At 40.5% G+C, this 23745-nt stretch overlaps 1 protein-coding gene across 1 annotated transcript in view; it reads right to left on the bottom strand.

Moving 5' to 3' along the window:
* Nucleotides 1–23745, bottom strand: part of LOC117756496 — a 105031-nt gene that overhangs the window by 38701 nt on the left and 42585 nt on the right. Inside the window, exons 11-17 of the mRNA XM_034577042.1 lie at nt 23577–23681; nt 23347–23445; nt 16955–16984; nt 14136–14210; nt 13747–14004; nt 2981–3086; nt 2593–2849 (exon numbers count right to left, since the gene is read on the bottom strand). Of these exons, the coding sequence (XP_034432933.1) occupies nt 2593–2849; nt 2981–3086; nt 13747–14004; nt 14136–14210; nt 16955–16984; nt 23347–23445; nt 23577–23681 (930 nt within the window). The remainder of the gene's footprint in view (nt 1–2592; nt 2850–2980; nt 3087–13746; nt 14005–14135; nt 14211–16954; nt 16985–23346; nt 23446–23576; nt 23682–23745) is intronic.

The following is a 23745-nucleotide window of genomic DNA, read 5'->3' as shown; positions in this document are numbered from 1 at the left end:
CTGTCATGGCGGAGTGAGCGTGGAGCTGAGAGCTGTGTGTGAGTGTGGAAGTGAAAGTGGGTTTAAGACAAACTTTACTGAGCTTTATCATTTAGGTTTATGTTTGTTTGTTCGTCTTTAGTTGTCTAGTTGTTGTTTTTCTGTTTAGATTAGTTTGCTGAGTGAGTGTGTGAGTGTGTGTGTGCGTGTGTGCTAACAGGCAGCATGCCTGTGGTTGTGGCAGCAGCAGCCAAGTTTGAAAGGCTGACTCGCCGGCATGCCATCAAGGTGATCCCCTCAGTGGCATGTAGTGTGGCAGAGGCCGCGCTGGCTGTGGGGGAGGTGGTCGGGTGTGACTCGGTCAAGTCGGCCTCTCGGATGAACGGAGCTATCGTAATGTTTCTAGATAATACGGCGAAGGTGAGCGAGGTGGTGGAAAAGGAGTGGTGAGCCAATATAAGGCCTTTACCCCCTTTCTTCATTCTCTTTCTACAATCCCTCCGAGGAGAGAAGGCTGTCCAGCCTCTTTCCCTGCATCGCCGAGGGGAGAAGCCTGGCTTCCAAGATAGTCTCACCATCTCTTCCTGGTTTTTACAAGAGTGTTTTTAAAGTCTGGAACCTTTTAAAAAAAAGAGCGAAGGCAACTGGGGGACTCCCTGCACTGGCTGCTGCAGGAGCCTGTCCTGTATGGGACCATTTTAGATCAACCCCGCTGGGCACAAGTCACCTTGTCCAGAGTGCTGCAGGCTGCGGGGGTCTCCACGCTGGGCCAGGTGGTGGAGCTAGCCGGGCCTGGACTAGAAGACCCCACAGGTCTGGCCAACAAACTGGGGATTAAATCCGAAAGAACGATGGAGGGGGTACTTGACCACTGGAGGAGAAGACTGGCAGATCAGGACATCTTGGTTTTAAACACTTTTAAAGATGGTTCCATTTCCCCCAATGTGGAGGACCCTTTCTCCGCCACTTTCCTGGCACTGGATGTAGTTTTCTGGACCTCTGGTGCAGCCGGCTCGCCTGGTCTCCCTGGAGGGAGCTTCCGGAAAAACTCTCTATGGGCTAATGGTAAAAACACTAAACATAAAAAAAACTGAATGGACGGACTGACACTGCTTGGAGGAGCTATTTTGGTGGAGCCCAAGAAACCGCAACTCAGTGGAGGTCGCTTTATAAACCTCCACTGAGTAAGAGACACGGAGACCTCCAGTGGAGGTTGCTCCACGGCATCATGGCGGTGAACGCTTTTGTCTCCATAATCAAGAACACAGTGGAAGACAAATGCCCTTTTTGTGGTAGAAAGGAAACAATCTTTCACTGTTTTTATGAGTGTCACCGTCTCTCTGATTTGTTTCTGTTTTTACAAGTTGTTGTTACCAGTTTTAAAGAGGTTTTTAACAAGCGGGTTTTTATTCATGGTTTTAAATACACTCGCCAAAAAAAACAGAAAAGCCATCTTTTAAACTTTGTTTTAGGGCAGGCTAAGATGTCCGTGTACATAACCAGGAAGAGGAAGGTAGAGCAGAACCTCCACATTGAGTCGGTCCCTGTCTGTGTCAACATGATTAGATCCAGACTGTTGGTTGATTTTAGTTTTTATAAAGCAGCAGGTGACCTGGACTCTTTTAATGATCTGTGGTGTTTTCAAGATGTTTTATGTTCGGTGACAACTCGAGAACTCCTTTGTGCTGATTATCTTGTGTGATTCTTTTATTTATTTATTTAAAGCTAAATGTGTAATTTAAAATAATTTATCAGGTGTTTCAATGTGTATTGTCAAAAATAGTGCCGAATAAAGTTGTTTTCAAAATTCAAAATTCTCCCTCTCTCTCTCTCCCTCTCTCTCTCTCTTTCTCTCTCTCTCTCTCTCTCTCTCTCTCTCTCTCTCTCTCTCTCTCTCTCTCTCTCTCTCTCTCTCTCTCCTCTTGTTTCTGAAATGCTCTGATCAGTCTTTATATATCTTCCCCTTTGTTAGATCTGTTTTTGTCTTTGTTCAGGTCCGACTCTGTTCAGTTACATTTGGTTAAAGTTTATAAAACTTAAGTTCTGTTCAGTCGACCCCTTATGGACCAGAACTCTGTATTTTGTTCACTTTTAGTTAAATAAAATCTTTTATTGTTGAAAACCATTCAGAATATTTATATTCCTCTCGAGGGTCATTTTAATCATTTCCACTCATTTCACGCTCTATATATTTGCTTGAATTAGATTTTTTTATATTCATATCTATTTAAAGTAGAGTTTACAATTAAACAGTATAATATCAGCCTCATTTACATTTTATGTAATAAGGGTTTGATAACGACACCATAGGAATATATATCAGCTGATGTTTAGTATCATAAATGTTTTATATCCCCAATATCAGTATCTCCACTACATGCACTTCAGATAACTATTAGGAATCCTGTCTCTTTGATTCTTTTGAGTCATATCAGAGTTGTAGAGAGAGCTTCTCAGTTAGCGGAGCGTTCAAGACCATGACTCACTTTGTGGAGAAAACAGAAAGGAAGACTCGTCTACTGTCAATCGCCTTTTAAAAAACACAACATCTACCCACTAATTTTGCTGTGGAAGAGTTAACGAGGTTAACGAACCCAACAGTTAGATACACACCTGCCGGGACTCTGCCTTGCCGTATCGCATCTCGATAGCAAAGTGCTCACAGTTGTAAGTGTCAACGTTGTACTGTAGCTCGCTGTCCACCATCTCACGTGCCTCCTTCACTATGGTCATAGGCTTACGAGCCTTGTACTTTTCATCCAGCAGATTGTTGATGTGGTGACGGTCATCGCCGACCACGTCGGTGAGCTTCTCACGCTTCACCTCTCCTCTGCTGCTCAGAAGCTCAGACGAGCCAGATGACTGATCACCTGTGTGTTTTATAGAAAAGACAAACAGGAAGAACAGGGAGGCAAAGAAAGAGGAAAGGAGGAAGGTGCCATCATGAAATACACGTCATGTCCATGTGATATTCTAACGTGAATATAGTTATCACTTCACTCACCGTCTGTAGTGAAATGAACCACTTCTTGTCCTCCGATGTAGACGGCCCAGTGCTGATAGGGCCCACGGAAGATCTGGATCAGGTCTCCTAGTTTTCCTTTAAACTAAAAAGAAACATGAAAATACAAATATAAATAACAAACTGGACATGTAGTCAATGTAAATGTGCAGTGATCAAAGTGTTCTTCATCGTGGCTTCCTGTTGTATTTGTTTGTGTGCACGAGCACGAGGGTCATACGACGACACAGCCCTGCCACAGGTTGACGTACGAAAGAAACTCCACTAATGTATCAGGACTTGGAGGAAAGTTTACTTGAGTCGTTTTCACACCTAAAAGTCTGAAACCAACATTGTTTCCATTTGATCTGTTTAGATTTGGTTTCACATTGTAATTCATGGAGCGCACTAAACATTTGTCAGAGATACGTACGTCCTGTGGTCATCAGCTTCGTGGACTGAGACCATCTTCACTTGACATTGATTAGATTGTAGACAACATGTGTTTCTGACATCCACGTGTTCAGGTGCTGTATTCACCAAGTGGTTTGAATAAAGTGCATGTGAAAAAAGGTTGTGTTTCGTTTGATGGGAGAAAACTAATGAACCCAGTGATTTCATTAGTTTTGTTGGAACTCTGTCATCATTTAGATTTTACTCTCACAAAATGAACGTCCTTGTTGTTCAAGCATTAAATCATCAGAGGTGAAGACAACAAGAAGTTCTGTTGAAGTTGTGAAGAAGTTGAGGCAGCATTAAATCAGAAAGTCCAAACTCTGCAGTTCTAGTTTTCACTTTCACTTTCTCTCTCTGTCTCTTTTTCTTTGTTTGCTCCTTTTGTTTCTGAAATGCTCTGATCAGTCTTTATATATCTTCCCCTTTGTTAGATCTGTTTTTGTCTTTGTTCAGGTCCGATTCTGTTCAGTTATATTTGGTTAAAGTTTATAAAACTTAAGCTCTGTTCAGTCGACCCCTTATGGAGCCAGAACTGTATTTTGTTCACTTTCTTTTTATGTTCACAAAGAAAAGTTAAAACAGTTTTCACTGTAAAGGAACAAAAACTAAATCTACTGTAAGTCATGAGCAGCAGGAAACTCACCGTTGGTGCCATGTCTTCAGCTCTTCGTCTATCAGCTTCTGTCACAGACTGTGTGTGTGCACTGGACCACTGCAGATCTGCACATCCCCCAACTTTACAATCATTTCCTGTAAGTGGGCGAAGTTTCCTTCTCTAGAAATGTGCAGCAGCAACTCTGCCTTTAGGTTTTGACCATTTGTGAAGCTGTGAGAGAACATTTGCACGATTTAAACAATTTCAAATACAAATCTAACATCCTTATATTTTCCTGCAAAGTACAGATACTCGTTTCAAAAGTAAAATAACACATGTTGAAATAAAAAAAACCACATCCAGTGTTGGGAAGATAGTTTTCATTTAATTCTACTTCGATTATTACATTAAATATATAATGAAGAATTGATCACAACAAAACAAATGAGTACAATGAAAAAATGGAAACATGTGATAAATGTCTTTTCTAAATATATTTTTTACATTCACAGTTTAGATTCAAGTCTTAAAATTAGGAAAATCATTTTCAGTGAAGAAAGACTTAAATTAGTTCTGATTCAAGGTCCAGTCTTTTAACTGTGTTGAAGGAACCACAACAACCGTTTTCTCTCTAGTCTACACAAGTGAAATTGTTTATTTAAATAGTTTCAATCATAATCAATGTCGGCTGCATCAACTCAAACAATGGAGAGATTTTTCTTGTCATGTTTCTGTCTCATTAGTGCCAGTGTTGATGATGTCTTCTTGTTTTCTTCCTGTAGTCTTCCTCTTCCTCTTCCTCTTCCTGTTTGCCGGAAAGGCTGCTGAACAGAACTGCACCTAAAGCTGCTAAGGCCACACCTGCTACAGCGACGCCTGTGATCACAGCTGCTGTTTGAACCTACAAGAGATAAGATGAGAAGAACCGTTGTTACTTAAACAATCGACAAACTGCAGGTCAAAGGTCACTAGGCTCTGCCACAGTCCGCTCATGAAAACACATTTAAAGGTTCAGTGTGTAGAATCTAGTGACATCTAGTGGTGAAGTGTCATGTTGCAGCTGAACACCTCATCTTCCTGTAAAAACACCTTTATTTCCACAAATGTCTCCACTTGAAAGTTATAACACTCATATTGGTCCTCACAGAGATAGGGAGAGCTGTAAGTTTCACTTCTCCCCAGCTCCTCATTGAGCATGAAACAGGAACATCCCGTCGTCCATTTAGCTCTGCAGGATGTTTGGAGAAATCCCCCCCCCCCCCCACTCAGATCAATGTTGTTGTGCTTTTTATGAAAAGCAGCAGTAATACAGTACGTCCTGGTCCCGGGCCAAGAGCCGTTTTTAAAAACTCTTCTTTCCTCTATGTATTTCCTCTCTGCTCTCTTCTGGTTGTCTTCAGCTCATTGACAGTGACAGAAGCCAGAGGAGATCTGACACCAAACATTCATCTCACTTCCTGTCCTTCACTGCCGCCTTCGGCCACAGCACCTGTTGACCTGCTGCCTCGTCTGACCTCACACACATATACTCTATGATTTCTCTCGCTTTCTTTCTTTCTTTCTGTCTCTCATTCTACAACACTAGCAAATCCCACTTCATCGGACGTAATCTAAGCCGACACTGGACGAGAGGTGGATCTTCATTGTGAACAGGGCCACCTACAATTTGACATATTCAGGCTCAGGCTGGGTCGAGCAGAGAGGACATTACATGTTTTCGTTGACAGCACATCGAGACCTCATCACCAAAAGCTCCTCGTCTTTGTCTGCAGCTTCTACGTGCTCGGCTTCGCTTTTTCATCCTGCAGTATTTTGTCCTGTGTTAGAAACGTCATCAACACACCCACTCGCTTGCAGTGACATTTTCCTGCTGTATTCTCACGTGGACTCACTCTGACCTCATCTGGAGCTCTAGGGAGCGGGCAGGAAAAACTCTAGAACAATATCTGGGGTTCAGGGGATGAAAGCAGAAAAACTGTAATACAATAGAGGAACGAGACAATTTCCAGGTAACTTTCTTCTCCTTGTGTCTCTCAGTCCTTCTTTCTGATATCATTCTCTACCTCGTATCCTTTTATTCCTTCCTCCCTCATGACCTCCCTCCTGCTCACGCTTCTACCTTTGACCTTTGACCTTCCTCGCTGAACTCTGCAGCATGTGTGTGCTGGGTTTAATCAGAGCCCCGAGGCAGAAAGCACAGCTCTCATCCGGCACTGGTTTCATCGTCTCCCCCCTCGTCTTCCTCCTAATCTGCGTCCTGCAGGTGCACACTCCCTCTCCTCCTGTGACTGAGGAGCAGCGGTAAAACCCTCGTCGAGCTTCGACCGGCGGACTCTCATTCCTCCCTCCTCCTCCTCCTCCTCCTCCTCCACGCTCACTGCAGGTTCAGACAGGGCCGTGGACTTTGATATGCTAATGCCTTCCTCTTTTTCATGTCTTTAAAGTATCGACTGGTGGTTGTGCGTCCGCAGCTCGATCCTCGTCTGAGAGAGGGGGGAGATATTGTGGAGAGCGAGATGCTTAGTCAGTGATTTGCAGGCTTTTCCCTCATCGAGTCTTAAAAAGAAGAAACCAGTTGAACCAGGTGAGAACGACGTTCAGGCGTTCAGGAATTTGTGGCGGTGGCAGGGGCGTGGCAGCCGGTGGACAGACAGACGCTCACCTGGCGTTCAGGTGAGATTCCTGTAAAAGCTCAATCACAAGGTAACAAAGGTGAAGTCACTTACAGGGCAAGAGATAAACATGCATGATTAACTATTACGTATTGAAATTGTATGCATGAAATGATACCAACAGCTTTAAAATGTGAGCTTGTGGAGTCAATACATAATCTTATATAGAACTAAGAAATGTTTCCTTTGTCTTTCATTTATATGAAATTAAATGTATATGATACAATCATCATTAAAAACTCTTCGCTTTGGCCTCTTTGGTTTTTATCCCAGCAGATTTTATTTTATTTTATTTTATTATCATCAGTATTTTGATATATTACGTATTGCTGTTTTCTTGTTGTACCTTTTACTTTGAGAAGCACTTTGGTCAAACCTTTGTTTTAAATGTGCGATAAAAATAAGGTTGACATTGTCATTGATATGTAATTTGTGAGAAAGTGAGAAACTCCTCATAATGATTTACACGTTGTTGGGACCTGGTATTTGTGAACTACAGTTCGGCCTACATGTGTAGTCAAAAGACTAAGGCCGCATGTCCTTTGTGCTGGAGAAAACCAGAGCCTCCAGAACTCAGTCTCCCAGGGCGCGTCAACGTCACACAGAGGTGTGAAAACCGACCGGGGACACAAGTTTCAACCACTATTGGTCACTCTGGGCCCCATGACCCATGAGGTCACCATGCCAATATAAGCCCAGTTCTCGCCCCCTCCTTTCTCTTTCCACGAAACTCTCAGAGGAGAAGGGTGGCTGTCCAGCTCACTCTTTTCGATTCCTCAACTCAACGCAACCCTCCGAGAGGAGCTCACCTTTTCTGTCTGCTCAAATTCAATGGAGGAGAGGTGCAGCTTTCCACTCACCTCAACAAGGAAACCTCCTCCCAATCCAAGCTCTACCAACCTTCAAGCAGCGACACCAGGTCCTGCTTAACAACGAACAGCAAAACTGCTGCATCGCACAGCAGAACCACAAAGGCAGGAGCCACAAACCAGCAAGACGACTTCACAGAACCTCGAACAGCACAGCAACCCTTTTTTTTCTTTTCCATGGACGGGTAACACAACTGGGCTTAATAATTATACTACGCTGAGCAAAGACTGTTTATTCGATTCCTTGTGATGTTTATAAGTTTGATTCGTGTTGCTGTGATATTTTGGTTACAAGTTATTTGAAAGTTAATGTTAGTTATGCTCTTCAGTCTTTCTCTGCATTCATCTAGTAACTTTCTCTAATTTGACACCAACACAGACACACGCATATCTCAGCACCCTTCTCTCTGACTCCCGCTTCATGTCGTAAACAGGGGGGGGGGGGGGCGTTATCTTTGGAGTGGCCAACCGCCATTTTGGAAGCACGCTCACTCACACACACACACATATACTCACATACACATCTTTATATATCAAGTACACCGTTAGTAATTTGTGTTTTTATACTTTATTATCTTCATAATGTTTTTCTTTCACAAATGTCAAGAACTCTATATCCTTCAACTTAGATGACTATCTATATGGTAATTTTGGTTATAGTTATTAATTTAATTGTTAATCAGAGTTCTAAATTTGTAGTTAGTACTTTTATGAGACTTCATCAATAAATTGGCTCTTTTCCTTCCTTTGAAGGGTGAAAAAAAATGATGACACCTTCCTGCGGCAAAACCTGCCTGAAGGTTAAAATTGTTAAGTCTGCCAGATCAGACTGAGTACTACATTGAGTATGATCCAATGAGTGAACAAAACTCTTGGACAGTCCAAAAATGACCTTATCACTGTATGTGCCACTCTCTCTGCATCTTATCTAACAATTTACAATGTCAAATTTTCCTTTTTTTTCTCACTTACCTAGTAAAGAGCACAGGTTATTCATATTGTACTGTAATCTGAATTATTTGTCTAACTTGAATCTTGCTTAGCCAAAGTAGATAGTATAAACAAATGCCCAGATGTTACCATCCAAATGAACTGAAAATTACCTTTTCCAGCTGTGGATTAAACATGTTCAAGTTTCGCCCTCAGGAACACACGTCAGGTGCGATCCTGAGAACGAAGGGGGGATGTTGGGACCTGGTATTTGTGAACTACAGTTCGGCCTACATGTGTAGGCAGAAGCCTAGAGCACATGTTCTTTGTTACCGAGACAAACCAGAGCCTCCACAACTCAGTCTCCCAGGGGGCTTAAACTTCACAACGAGGTGGTTAAATGCGCCCTGAACACAACTTTCAACCATTATCGGTCACTCTAGGCCCCATGACCCATGAGGTCACCAGGCCAATATAAGCCCAGTACCCCCTCTCTTATCTCTCTTTCGACTCATCTCTTCTACTCAACTCTCCAAGAGGAGCTCACCTCTCTTTCTGCTCAACTTCAATGGAGGAGAGGTGCAGCTGTCCAGCTCTCCAGCCAGGGAAACTTCCTCCCTAACCAAGCTCTACCAACCTTCAAGCAGGCCTGCCTGGAGCAGACGGCTAAAACCTTCCAAAGGCAGCGACGTGAGAGCCTGCCCAAGAACTTCAGCACAAGAGCTGTATCGCACAGCTGAACCAGAAAGGCAGGAGCCACAAACCAGCAAGACGACGTCACTGGAATTCGAACAGCACATCAACCTTTTTTTCCCTTTTCATGGACGGGTAACACAACTGGGCTTAATAATTATACTAGGCTAAGCAAAGACTGTTTATTAAATTCTGTGTGATGTTCATAAGTTTGATTTGTGTTGCTGTGATATTTTGGTTACAAGTTATTTGAAAGTTAATGTTAGTAATGTTAAGCTCTTCAGTCTTTCTCTGCATGCAACCAGCTACTTTCTCTAACCTGGCACCAACACACACACACGCATATCTCCCCACACATCTCTCTGACCCCCGCCACATGCCGTTAACATTCCAAAGGGCGGTTTGTTATCTTGAAAGCACACTAACACAGACACACAGACACACACACACGCATACTCACATACACATCTTTATATAGTAAGTACACCTTTAGTAATTTGTGTATTTATACTTAATTATCTTCAAAATATGTTTTTCTTTAACAAATGTTGTTTTCATTAATGCTGCATAAGTGTGAATTTTGCCAAATTCTACACTGTCAAGAACTCTATATCCTTCAACTAAGCTAACTATCTTTATGTTAATTTTGGTTATAGTTATTAATTTAATTGTTAATCAGAGTTCCAAATTTGTAGTTAGTACTTTCATGAGACTTAATCAATAAATTGTCTATCTTTTCCCTTCCTTTGAAGGGTGGTGACCCGAGGTAACTTTAATCAATTAAAGTTATTATTTAATGTTAATATTTTTTATATTTTTTCTGATTACCAAATTTATTGTCAAGTCTTTTAACTGTGTTGAACAACAACCTTTTTCTCTCCAGATTGCACAAGTGAGATTGTTTATTTAAAAAGTTTAAATCATAATCACTGTCAGCTACATGCCAACATTCATTGTTGCCAGTGTTTGGGATTTGTTCTTGTTTTCTTCTTGTTGTCTTCCTCTTCCTCTTAACTGCTGGAACGACTGTGAAACAGAGCTGTACAGAAAGCAAATGCACAATCTACTTGGATACGCATTTGGCAACTGTGGCGACCGAAACACCCACGGCTGAGATGCCCACGCCTGAGAAGCCTGTGAACAAAGCTTTAATAACCTGCGAGAGACAAGATGAGACAAACCGTTATTTTTTAAACAATCGACAAACTGAAGGTCAAAACATTTAGATACATTTTTATTGAAATATAATCTGGACGAGTGGAATGTCACTCAGTAAAGCTCTGCCACAGTCCCCTTATGAAACCACACTTAAAGGTTCAATGTGTAGAATCTAGTGACATCTTGTGGTGAAGTGTCATGTTGCAGCTGAACACCCCTCACCTCACCCTCCCCTTCCAAACATGAGAGAGAACCTCAAAAGGTTTAGTTTGTCCAGTCTGGGCTACTGTAAAAAACATGGCTGCCTCCATAGAGAGGACCTGCTCCTGATGTCAATATAAAGTATTTAAATATAAACGACCCATTCTAGGGTAAAGAAAAACAACAATTCATACAATTTAGATGAAACACACTAGTGGAAGCATCACTAGTATTATTGTATATTCAATTTCTGCCAATAGATCCTTTCACCTAAATCTTACACACTGGACCTTTAATGGCTGTGAGATGGTTGGTTGAACATTCTGGATTATTATGTATACGACACAGTGAAGGTGACAGATGAACCCAGTGATTAAAGAGTTTGTTCATCTTCCTGTAGTGTTTGAAATATCACAATGGACTCACATCTGCATGTATTCAGTTGCAGGTGTTAAATAAATAAATAAATAAATAGAAAGATAAATAGATAAAGGGCTCAATAAAATGAGTTTTAACTACATCTGTTCTGCTGTGATTATAGTTGAAATGTTTCAGAAGCTTGTTTACTCTATTATAAATCATGTTCTGATTCATTCTGTTCACATGGCATCTGAGTTATTATAAACACGATTGTTCATAATGTAAAGATGTGGTTTCCCTGTGGGCTGCAGAAACTGAACTAAACAAACTAAAGTTTACCTGATTAAACCTGTTTATAAAACAGATTTACCAACAATAACATTAAATTACTATTACTACTATTTAAAGATGTATCTTCCACATTATTAATCAGTATTTCCTCTGCAATAGCCTTTCAGAATATTTATATTCCTCTCGAGGGTCATTTTAATCATTTCCACACATTTCACGCTCTATATATTGACTTCAATTTGATTTATTTACATTCATATTATTTTAAAGTAGAGTTATTAGTTAGTAATATCAAGCCTCATTAACATTTTTTTATGTAATAAGGGTTTGATAACGACACCATAGGAATATATATCAGCTGATGTATTAGTATCAGAAATGTTTTATATCCCCAATATCAGTATCTCCACTACATGCACTTCAGATAACTATTAGGAATCCTGTCTCTTTGATTCTTTTGAGTCATATCAGAGTTGTAGAGAGAGCTTCTCAGTTAGCGGAGCGTTCAAGACCATGACTCACTTTGTGGAGAAAACAGAAAGGAAGACTCGTCTGCTGTCAATCGCCTTTTAAAAAACACAACATCTACCCACTAATTTTGCTGTGGAAGAGTTAACGAGGTTAACGAACCCAACAGTTAGATACAAACCTGCCAAGAGTTTGCCTTGCCGTATCGCATCTCGGTAGCAAAGTGTTCACAGTTGTAAGAGACAACGTCGTACTGTAGCTCGCGGCCCACCATCGCACAGGCCTCCTTCACTATGACGGAAGGTTCACGAGCCTTACGGCTGTCATCCAGCAGATTGTTGACCTGGTAACGGTCATTACTGACCACATCGGCAAACTTCTGACGCAATACTTTTCCGTTGCTGCTGCCTGGATTTGACGACGCGCAAGATAACAGACCACCTGTGTGTTTTATAGAAAAGACAAACAGGAAGAACAGGGAGGCAAAGAAAGAGGAAAGGAGGAAGGTGCCATCATGAAATACATGTCATGTCCATGTTTTATTCTAACGTGAATATAGTTATCACTTCACTCACCCTCGTTCACTAAATGAACCACTTCATTCTCTCCGATGTAGACGGCCCAGTGCTGATAGCCCCATCGGGAGATCTCGATCAGGTCTCCTTTATTTCCTTTAAACTAAAAAGAAACATGAAAATACAAATATAAATAATAAACTGGACATGTAGTCAATGTAAATGTGCAGTGATCAAAGTGCTCTTCATCGTGGCTTCCTGTTGTATTTGTTTGTGTGCACGAGCACGAGGGTCATACGACGACACAGCCCTGCCACAGGTTGACGTACGAAAGAAACTCGACTAATGTATCAGGACTTGGAGGAAAACTTGAGGTTCCCCCCGACGTTCACGCTGCGGGGTTAGACTGCGGTTACAGTCAAAGATGAGTCAAAAAAGGATTAAATGCTCAGGTGCACAATTCAGAAAGCGCTGCAAAGTAGAGGAGGAGAAGAAAGAACAATATAGAGGTAAGAATCACCCTGATTGTGGAAAATCATTAATGTTTATTTTTGTCGACATAAATAGCTAGCTAGCTGTCAGTACAGCAGATTTAAGACTCTTTTATATTTTTTATTATAGATTTTTATTATTTTTTATAGCCTACAATTTTGTCTGCCTGTGTGTGCATCTGTATACAGTCCAAAGGTTCTTGGGGATGCATGACAATTTGCGTTGTGTATGTTGGGGGGCGCCAAAGGGTTCGATAACGACACCATAGGAATATATATCAGCTGATGTTTTAGTATCAGAAATGTTTTATATCCCCAATATCAGTATCTCCACTACATGCACTTCAGATAACTATTAGGAATCCTGTCTCTTTGATTCTTTTGAATCAAAGAGACGATCGAGGTGGCAGCTGATGATGGATCCTAATGGCGGCAGTGGACAATGACTGTGGACTATAGTGGCATCCGATCTTGATGGTGGATCATGATCGTGATGGCTGCTGACCATAGACTATGATTGCAGCAGGACTCAGATACTCGACCATTACTGACAATAATCCATCAATTCATTGACATTAAGTTATGCTACAAAGTGTTTATTCTTATCAATGCTGCTAAAACCCTTATATTGATGATGTTCTCCTTTACACTTGACATCTATAGCAACTCTGTCCGTCCTGGGAGAGGGATCCTCACATGTGGCTCTCTGAGGTTTCTACGTTCTTTTTACTCTGTTAAAAGGTTTTTTAGTAGTTTTTCCTTACTCTTGTTGAGGGTTAAGGGCAGAGGATGTCACACCATGTTAAAGCCCTATGAGACAAATTGTGATTTGTGAATATGGGCTATACAAATAAAATTTGATTGATTGATTGATTTTGAGTCATATCAGAGTTGTAGAGAGAGCTTCTCAGTTAGCGGAGCGTTCAAGACCATGACTCACTTTGTGGAGAAAACAGAAAGGAAGACTCGTCTACTGTCAATCGCCTTTTAAAAAACACAACATCTACCCACTAATTTTGCTGTGGAAGAGTTAACGAGGTTAACGAACCCAACAATTAGATACACACCTTCCGAGACTCTGCCTTGCCGTATCGCATCTCGATAGCAAAGTGCTCACAGTTGTAAGTGAGAACGTTGTACGATAGCTCGCGGCCCACCATCGCACAGGCCTCCTTCACTATGACAGAAGGTTCACGAGCCTTGCGGCTTTTATCCAGCAGAATGTTGACTTTGAAACGGTGATTGCCGACCACATCGGTGAGCTTCTCACGCTTCACCTCTGCTCTGCTGCTCAGACTCTCCAACGAGCCAAATGACTGACCACCTGTGTGTTTTATAGAAAAGACAAACAGGAAGAACAGGGAGGCAAAGAAAGAGGAAAGGAGGAAGGTGCCATCATGAAATACATGTCATGTCCATGTGATATTCTAACGTGAATATATTTATCACTTCACTCACTGTCTGTAACTAAATGAACCACTTCATTCTCTCCGATGTAGACGGCCCAGTGCTGATAGGGCCCACGGAAGATCTCGATCAGGTCTCCTTTATTTCCTTTAACCTAAAAAGAAACATGAAAATACAAATATAAATAATAAACTGGACATGTAGTCAATGTAAATGTGCAGTGATCAAAGTGCTCTTCATCGTGGCTTCCTGTTGTATTTGTTTGTGTGCACGAGCACGAGGGTCATACGACGACACAGCCCTGCCACAGGTTGACGTACGAAAGAAACTCCACTAATGTATCAGGACTTGGAGGAAAGTTTACTTGAGTCGTTTTCACACCTAAAAGTCTGAAACCAACATTGTTTCCATTTGATCTGTTTAGATTTGGTTTCACATTGTAATTCATGGAGCGCACTAAACATTTGTCAGAGATACGTACGTCCTGTGGTCATCAGCTTCGTGGACTGAGACCACCTTCACTTGACATTGATTAGATTGTAGACAACATGTGTTTCTGACATCCACGTGTTCAGGTGCTGTATTCACCAAGTGGTTTGAATAAAGTGCATGTGAAAAAAGGTCGTGTTTCGTTTGATGGGAGAAAACTAATGAACCCAGTGATTTCATTAGTTTTGTTGGAACTCTGTCATCATTTAGATTTTACTCTCACAAAATGAACGTCCTTGTTGTTCAAGCATTAAATCATCAGAGGTGAAGACAACAAGAAGTTTTGTTGAAGTTGTGAAGAAGTTGAGGCAGCATTAAATCAGAAAGTCCAAACTCTGCAGTTCTCACTTTCACTTTCTCTCTCTGTCTCTTTTTCTTTGTTTGCTCCTTTTGTTTCTGAAATGCTCTGATCAGTCTTTATATATCTTCCCCTTTGTTAGATCTGTTTTTGTCTTTGTTCAGGTCCGATTCTGTTCAGTTACATTTGATTAAAGTTTATAAAACTTAAGTTCTGTTCAGTCGACCCCTTATGGACCAGAACTCTGTATTTTGTTCACTTTTTTTTATGTTCAAAAAGAAAACTTAAAACAGTTTTCACTGTAAAGGAACAAAAACTAAATCTACTGTAAGTCATGAGCAGCAGGAGACTCACCGTTGGTGCCATGTCTTCAGCTCTTCGTCTTTCAGCTTCTGATGCAGACTGTGTGTGTGCACTGGACCACTGCAGATCTGCACATCCCCCAACTTTACAATCATTTCCTGTAAGTGGGCGAAGTTTCCTTCTCTAGAAATGTCCAGCAGCAACTCTGCATTCAGGTTTTGACCATTTGTGAAGCTGTGAGAGAACATTTGCACGATTGAAACAATTTCAAATACAAATCTAACATCCTTATATTTTCCTGCAAAGTACAGATACTCGTTTCAAAAGTAAAATAACACATGTTGAAATAAAAAAAACCACATCCATTGTTGGGAAGATAGTTTTCTTTCAATTCTACTTCGATTATTACATTAAATATATAATGAAGAATTGATCACAACAAAACAAATGAGTACAATGAAAAAATGGAAACATGTGATAAATGTCTTTTATAAATATATTTTTTACATTCACAGTTTAGTCTTGAAGTTAGAAAAATCATTTTCAGTGAAGAAAGACTGAAATTAGTTCTGATTCAAGGTCCAGTCTTTTAACTGTGTTGAAGGAACCACAACAACCTTTTTCTCTCTAGTCTGCACAAGTGAAATTGTTTATTTAAATAGTTTCAATCATAATCAATGTCGGCTGCATCAACTCAAACAATGGAGAGATCTTTCTTGTCATGTTTCTGTCTCATTAGTGCCAGTGTTGATGATGTCTTCTTGTTTTCTTCCTGTAGTCTTCCTCTTCCTCTTCCTCTTTCTTTTCCTGTTTGCCGGAAAGGCTGCTGAACAGAACTGCACCTAAAGCTGCTAAGGCCACACCTGCTACAGCGACGCCTGTGATCACAGCTGCTGTTTGAACCTGCGAGAGATAAGATGAGAAGAACCGTTGTTACTTAAACAATCGACAAACTGCAGGTCAAAGGTCACTAGGCTCTGCCACAGTCCCCTTATGAAACCACATTTAAAAGGTTCAGTGTGTAGAATCTAGTGACATCTAGTGGTGAAGTGTCATGTTGCAGCTGAACACCCCTCACCCCACCCTCCCCTTCCAAACATGAGAGAGAACCTGTGGCAGATTCAGTCGTCATAGAAAATCAAAAGGTTTAGTTTGTCCAGTCTGGGCTACTGTAAAAAACATGGCTGCCTCCATGGAGAGGACCTGCTCCTGATGTAAATATAAAGTAAGACAGTAACACAACATCTACCCACTAATTTTGCTGTGGAAGAGTTAACGAGGTTAACGAACCCAACAGTTAGATACACACCTGCCAAGACTCTGCCTTGCCGTATCGCATCTCGGTAGCAAAGTGCTCACAGTTGTAAGTGGCAACGCTGTACGATAGCTCGCAGCCCACCATCTCACAGGCCTCCTTCACTATGACGTAGGGATCATGAGACTTGTACTTTTCATCCTGCAGATTGTTGACTTTGAAATGGTCATGGCCGACCACGTCGGTGAGCTTCTCACGCTTCACCTCTCCTCTGCTGCTCAGACTCTCCAACGAGCCAGATGAGTCACCACCTGTGTGTTTTATAGAAAAGACAAACAGGAAGAACAGGGAGGCAAAGAAAGAGGAAAGGAGGAAGGTGCCATCATGAAATACACGTCATGTCCATGTGATATTCTAACATGAATATAGTTATCACTTCACTCACCGTCTGTAACGAAATGAACCACTTCATTCTCTTCGATGTAGACGGCCCAGTGCTGATAGGGTCCATCACGGAAAAGATCTCGATCAGGTCTCCTGGTTTTCCATTAAACTAAAAAGAGAAGAAACGTGAAACTACAAATATAAATAACAAACTGGACATGTAGTCAATGTAAATGTGCAGTGATCAAAGTGCTCTTCATCGTGGCTTCCTGTTGTATTTGTTTGTGTGCACGAGCACGAGGGTCATACGACGACACAGCCCTGCCACAGGTTGACGTACGAAAGAAACTCCACTAATGTATCAGGACTTGGAGGAAAGTTTACTTGAGTCGTTTTCACACCTAAAAGTCTGAAACCAACATTGTTTCCATTTGATCTGTTTAGATTTGGTTTCACATTGTAATTCATGGAGCGCACTATCCTGCATTAAATCAGAAAGTCCAAACTCTGCAGTTATAGTTTTCACTCTGCAAACAAACCGAACCATGTTTCAGTTTGATCCGGACCCTGAACGCCTCTTTTGGTCGGAGGAACCTTTCACACCTGATATTTAAGTCAAAGGGTCCGGACCAAACAAGGAAGGTGTGAAAGCGCCTTTAGAAACTAACCTGTTGTGGTTATTGCACCGATAATTTTAAACATGGATATTTTTACCTCCATTTTACTTGTTGCATCACTTTGTGCCACACAGGGACTTCAACTGTCCATAACTCACTTTAGTTAATAGTTAACATATATTTATTTATTATATTTACCTTTTGACCTTATTTATATTACATTCACTCATACGACAGCAAATCAGATAAATAACACACTGGCTTTTGTTTCATGCAACATACTTTCCTTATTCTTAATGAACTGACAGCACCTCAGTTCCTATTGGAAGTGCACACGTTTAGTTTTCTTCTGCACAGTCACACTTTAGATGTTTCATCAAGTTTGTCTTCAGTTCTAAGTTTGAGTCACTCACTGAAGCCGGCCATTAAATACAGGAGGTAGCTCATTGGACTGGACCATGTGCCTTCCACATCATAGGGGAGGATGATTTGGATTTATAATTTAATTTGGTTAATTGGTTTCATGTTTAATGCTGACTTACTAATTAGCTGTTTTTTTGGGGTGGAATTTGTAGTTAAGCTGTTTGTCTTTGTTTGCTCCTTCTGTTTCTGAAATGCTCTGATCAGTCATTATACATCTTCTCCTTTGTTAGATCTGTTTCTGTTCAGTCGACCCCTTATGGACCAGAACTCTGTATTTTGTTCACTTTTAGGTAAATAAATCAGTTTATTGTTGAAAAGCAGCTGTGATCACACACTTCATCCTGTTTATTCTGGTTTCTGTTGTAAACGCTTTGATAGAATTACATTTTAAAGCTGCATTAAAATGATAATTTTTTATTTTACTCATATAACCAAAACACTTTGCACACATTACGTGAACAACCTCAAAGTAAAGTTGATATATTTTAATCTACACCTATTTATGACATCACAAGTCTGTGCCTTGATGCACAAACAACCTTTTAAACTGTTTCACTGTAAAGGAACAAAAACTAAATCTACTGTAACTAATGAGCAGCAGGAGACTCACCGTTTGTGCCATGTCTTCACCTCTTCGTCTATCAGCTTCTGCCGCAGCCTGTGTGTGTGCACCGGAATACTGCAGATAAAGAACCTGTATAACTTGCCTTAACGGCACAAATTTCACAATAATTTATAAGCGGAGTGCTGAGTGTCAGTTCTCGTGAATTGTGAAGCAGGTTCGTTCATGTTTCGACCATTTGTGACGCTGTGAGAGAACATTTGCTCAATGTAAGTATTGAGGTGGGAGGCGAATACAGCCCGAGGTTAAGATCCTACTTTCAGGAAGGCGTCCAAACTGGGAGAGCTGTAAGTTTCACTTGTAGTGGAAAATAACTAAGTGTGGTTGAAACCTATTTTGTAGTTGAAGAGTAACTTTTTGCAGACCTGTCTAAGACTCCATGACCTGAAGTGTTTGTGACCTGAAACCTATATGACCTTTCTATATACCTGTTTGACCTTTCTATTACTTGTGGACTGTCCAGGAATCTAATGGAAACTATGCAAATTATTTATTCCTGTGTTTTAATTCCTGTCTCAAACTGCGCCTACAGAACCAGTCTGAACTGGCTCAGGCAAACAGCCTTAGTTCTCCTATATAAGATCCTTGCATTTGACTGTTCCTCATCTTCACTCTGAGATCACTGTGACTCTCTGTGTTGATCCTTTCTGCAGAAAGCCCCTATTAAAATACACAAAGACAAATTTGGTGTTCCAGCCTCTTGTGTTTTCAGATTTCCATCACAAATTCTACTTCGATTACATTAAATATATAATGAAGAATTGATCACAACAAAACAAATGAGTACAATGAAAAAATGGAAACGTGATAAATGGCTTTTCTAAATATATTTTTTACATTCACAGTTTAGATTCAAGTCTTAAAATTAGGAAAATCATTTTCACTGAAGAAAGACTTAAATTAGTTCTGATTCAAGGTCCAGTCTTTTAACTGTGTTGAAGGAACCACAACAACCGTTTTCTCTCTAGTCTGCACAAGTGAAATTGTTTATTTAAATAGTTTCAATCATAATCAATGTCGGCTGCATCAACTCAAACAATGGAGAGATCTTTCTTGTCATGTTTCTGTCTCATTAGTGCCAGTGTTGATGATGTCTTCTTGTTTTCTTCCTGTAGTCTTCCTCTTCCTCTTCCTCTTCCTCTTCCAGTGTGTAGAATTTTGTGAAATGTAGTGGTGAAGTGTCATGTTGCAGCTGAACACCCCTCACCTTACCCTCCCCTTCCAAACATGAGGAGACTCACCCTTCGTGCCATGTCTTCAGCTCTTCGTCTATCAGCTTCTGCCGCAGCCTGTGTGTGTGCACTGGAATACTGCAGATAAAGAACCTGTATAACCTGCCTGCACGGCCCAAATTTCACAATAATTTACTAGCGGAGGGCTGAGTTTCATTTCTCATGAATTTTGAAGCAGGTTCGTTCATGTTTCGACCATTTGTGACGCTGTGAGAGAACATTTGCTCAATGTAAGTACTGAGGTGGGAGGCGAATCACAGCCCGAGGATCAGATCTTATGTTCAGGAACACGTCCAAACTGGGAGAGCTGTAAGTTTCACTTCTCCCCAGCTCCTCGTTGAGAGCTTGAAACAGGAAGGCCTCAGTCAGAGCAACACTGGGATCCCGTCGTCCTTTTAGCAGGATGTTTGGAGAGATCCCCCCCCCCCACTCAGATCAATGCTGCTGTGCTTTGTATGAAAAGCAGCTGTCATACAGTACGTCCTGCTCCTGGGCCAAGAGACACTTGAACCATCACAGCTACAAGTGTAACCCTCATCTCAACACTTACATCAGACCCACTTTCAAAAAAACATCCTGACTCTGTAAAAACACCTTTATTTCCACAAATGTCTCCACTTGAAAGTTATAACACTCATATTGGTCCTCACAGAGATAGAGACATAAGAGCATGCACCCCCCCCCCACACACACACATGCAGCATGTAGATCTGTGTGAATCCTCCTGGCTCCACCTGCCTCGTCTGTAACAGGCTCCACATGTGAACAGTGTCGGACTGTGATGCAGCACAATGTTGGCACAGACACGACGGAGGATAAACACCCTCTCAGCTCATAACTAGAGCACAAGAAAAGCATCACTGTGTTCTCCTCTTCCTCTCCGCTGCCCTGCTCCACCTCTCACCGCTTCATTTACTTTGTTCAAAAACACATCTAACATCCTTTTATTTTCCTGCAAAGTTCAGATACGCGTTTCAAAAGTAACATAACACAACGTGTTGAAATAAAAAACACATCCATCGTTGGGAAGATAGTTTTCATTTTATTCTACTTCGGTCATTACATTGATTATATAATGAAGAATTGATCACAACGCAACAAATTAGTTGGATGAAAAATGGAAAGATGTGATAAATGTCTTTGCTAAATATATTTTTTAAATGAGGAAAATCATTTACACTGAAGAAATGTATCTTAAATTGTGTTTTATTGCAAATAAATTGTGTGCAAATGATTATTTGATCCGTTTAAAAAGTGAAAACTGACATGAAAGACAAAGAAACATCCATAACATCACACCACATCACATTTCAATAAGAGCATCAACCATGAGAGAACAAACCCAGAACAACAAGAATCAAGTACAATTTGCTTCAAGAAAGCCAAACTACAAAGTGCTATATGTAAGTGTTATATAAGTGCTACTAGATATATATAGGTGCTACTAAACAGATATAGAAGTATATATTTTATCTTTTATCCAAGGTGAAGTCTGAAGAGATGTGTCTTTAGTCTGATCATCCAGATGATTTAATGCCTTATTGTCTTATCTGATTCAAGGTCAAGTCTTTTAACTGTGTTGAACAACAACCTTTTTCTCTCCAGATTTCACAAGTGAGATCGTTTATTTAAAAAGTTTAAATCATAATCACCGTCAGCTACATGCCAACATTCATTGTTGCCAGTGTTTGGGATTTGTTCTTGTTTTGTTCTTGTTGTCTTCCTCTTCCTCTTAACTGCTGGAACGACTGCGAAACAGAGATCTACATAAAGCATATGCCCCAACTACTTGGATACGTATGAGGAGACTTAGATGGCCAAGGCTGAGAAGACTGCGAACAAAGATTTTTATTTCACCTGCGAGAGACAAGATGAGACAAACCGTTATTTTTTAAACAATCAACAAACTGCAGGTCAAAACATTTTGATAATTTTTCATTGAAATATAATCTGGACGAGTGGAATGTCACTCAGTAAAGCTCTGCCACAGTCCCCTTATGAAACCACACTTAAAGGTTCAATGTGTAGAATCTAGTGACATCTAGTGGTGAAGTGTCATGTTGCAGCTGAACACCCCTCACCTCACCCTCCCCTTCCAAACATCAGAGAGAACCTGTGGCAGCTTCAGTCGTCATAGAAACTCAAAAGGTTTAGTTTGTCCAGTCTGGGCTACTGTAAAAAACATGGCTGCCTCCATAGAGAGGACCTGCTCCGGATGTAAATATAAAGTATTAAAATATAAAGTATGTTGATGAAAAGTATTTAAATATAAAGTATATTCATATGAAGTATTTAAATATAAAGTATGTTCATATAAAGTATTTAAATATAAACGACCCATTCTAGGGTAAAGAAAACAACAATTCGTACAATTTAGATGAAACACACTAGTGGAAACATCACTAGTATTATTGTATATTCAATTTCTGCCAATAGATCCTTTCACCTAAATCTTACACACTGGACCTTTAATGGCTGTGAGATGGTTGGTTGAACATTCTGGATTATTATGTATATGACACAGTGAAGGTGACAGATGAACCCAGTGATTAAAGAGTTTGTTCATCTTCCTGTAGTGTTTGAAATATCACAATGGACTCACATCTGCATGTATTCAGTTGCACTAGATTGTGTTAAATAAATAAATAGATAAATAGATAGATAAAGGGCTCAATAAAATGAGTTTTAACTACATCTGTTCTGCTGTGATTCCAGTTGAAATGTTTCAGAAGCTTGTTTACTCTATTATAAATCATGTTCTGATTCTTTCTGTTCACATGGCATCTGAGTTTATTATAAACACGATTGTTCATAATGTAAAGATGTGGTTTCCCTGTGGGCTGCAGAAACTGAACTAAACAAACTAAACTTTACCTGATTAAACCTGTTTATAAAACAGATTTACCAACAATAACATTAAATTACTATTACTACTATTTAAAGATGTATCTTCCACATTATTAATCAGTATTTCCTCTGCAATAGCCTTTCAGAATATTTATATTCCTCTCGAGGGTCATTTTAATCGTTTCCACACATTTCACGCTCTATATATTGACTTCAATTTGATTTATTTATATTCATACTATTTTAAAGTAGAGTTATTAGTTAGTAATATCAAGCCTCATTAACATTTTTTTATGTAATAAGGGTTTGATAACGACACCATAGGAATATATATCAGCTGATGTTTTAGTATCATAAATGTTTTATATCCCCAATATCAGGATCTCCACTACATGCACTTCAGATAACTATTAGGAATCCTGTCTCTTTGATTCTTTTGAGTCATATCAGAGTTGTAGAGAGAGCTTCTCAGTTAGCGGAGCGTTCAAGACCATGACTCACTTTGTGGAGAAAACAGAAAGGAAGACTCGTCTACTGTCAATCGCCTTTTAAAAAACACAACATCTACCCACTGATTTTGCTGTGGAAGAGTTAACGAGGTTAACGAACCCAACAGTTAGATACACACCTGCCGAGACTCTGCCTTGCCGTATCGCATCTCGATGGCAAAGTGCGCACAGTTGTAAGTGTCAACGTTGTACTGTAGCTCGCTGTCCACCATCGCACAGGCCTCCTTCACTATGACGTTGCGCTTACGAGCCTCGTAATTTTCATCCAGCAGATTGTTGACGTGGTAACGGTGATTGCCGACCACATCAGTGATCTTCTCATGCTTCACTTTTCCGGTGCTGCTACTCGGATTTGCCGACGAGCCAGATGACTGACCACCTGTGTGTTTTATAGAAAAGACAAACAGGAAGAACAGGGAGGCAAAGAAAGAGGAAAGGAGGAAGGTGCCATCATGAAATACACGTCATGTCCATGTGATATTCTAACGTGAATATATTTATCACTTCACTCACCGTCTGTAGTGAAATGAACCACTTCATTCTCTCCGATGTAGACGGCCCAGTGCTGATAGGGCCCACGGAAGATCTCGATCAGGTCTCCTGGTTTTCCATTAAACTAAAAAGAAACATGAAAATACAAATATAAATAATAAAGTGTACATGTAGTCAATGTAAATGTG

Source organism: Hippoglossus hippoglossus, chromosome 22 (assembly GCF_009819705.1).
Source record: "Hippoglossus hippoglossus isolate fHipHip1 chromosome 22, fHipHip1.pri, whole genome shotgun sequence".
NCBI classification, from domain to species: domain Eukaryota; kingdom Metazoa; phylum Chordata; class Actinopteri; order Pleuronectiformes; family Pleuronectidae; genus Hippoglossus; species Hippoglossus hippoglossus.
Note: the sequence above shows the minus strand (reverse complement) of the source record. Positions and strands in the feature narration are given on the sequence as shown.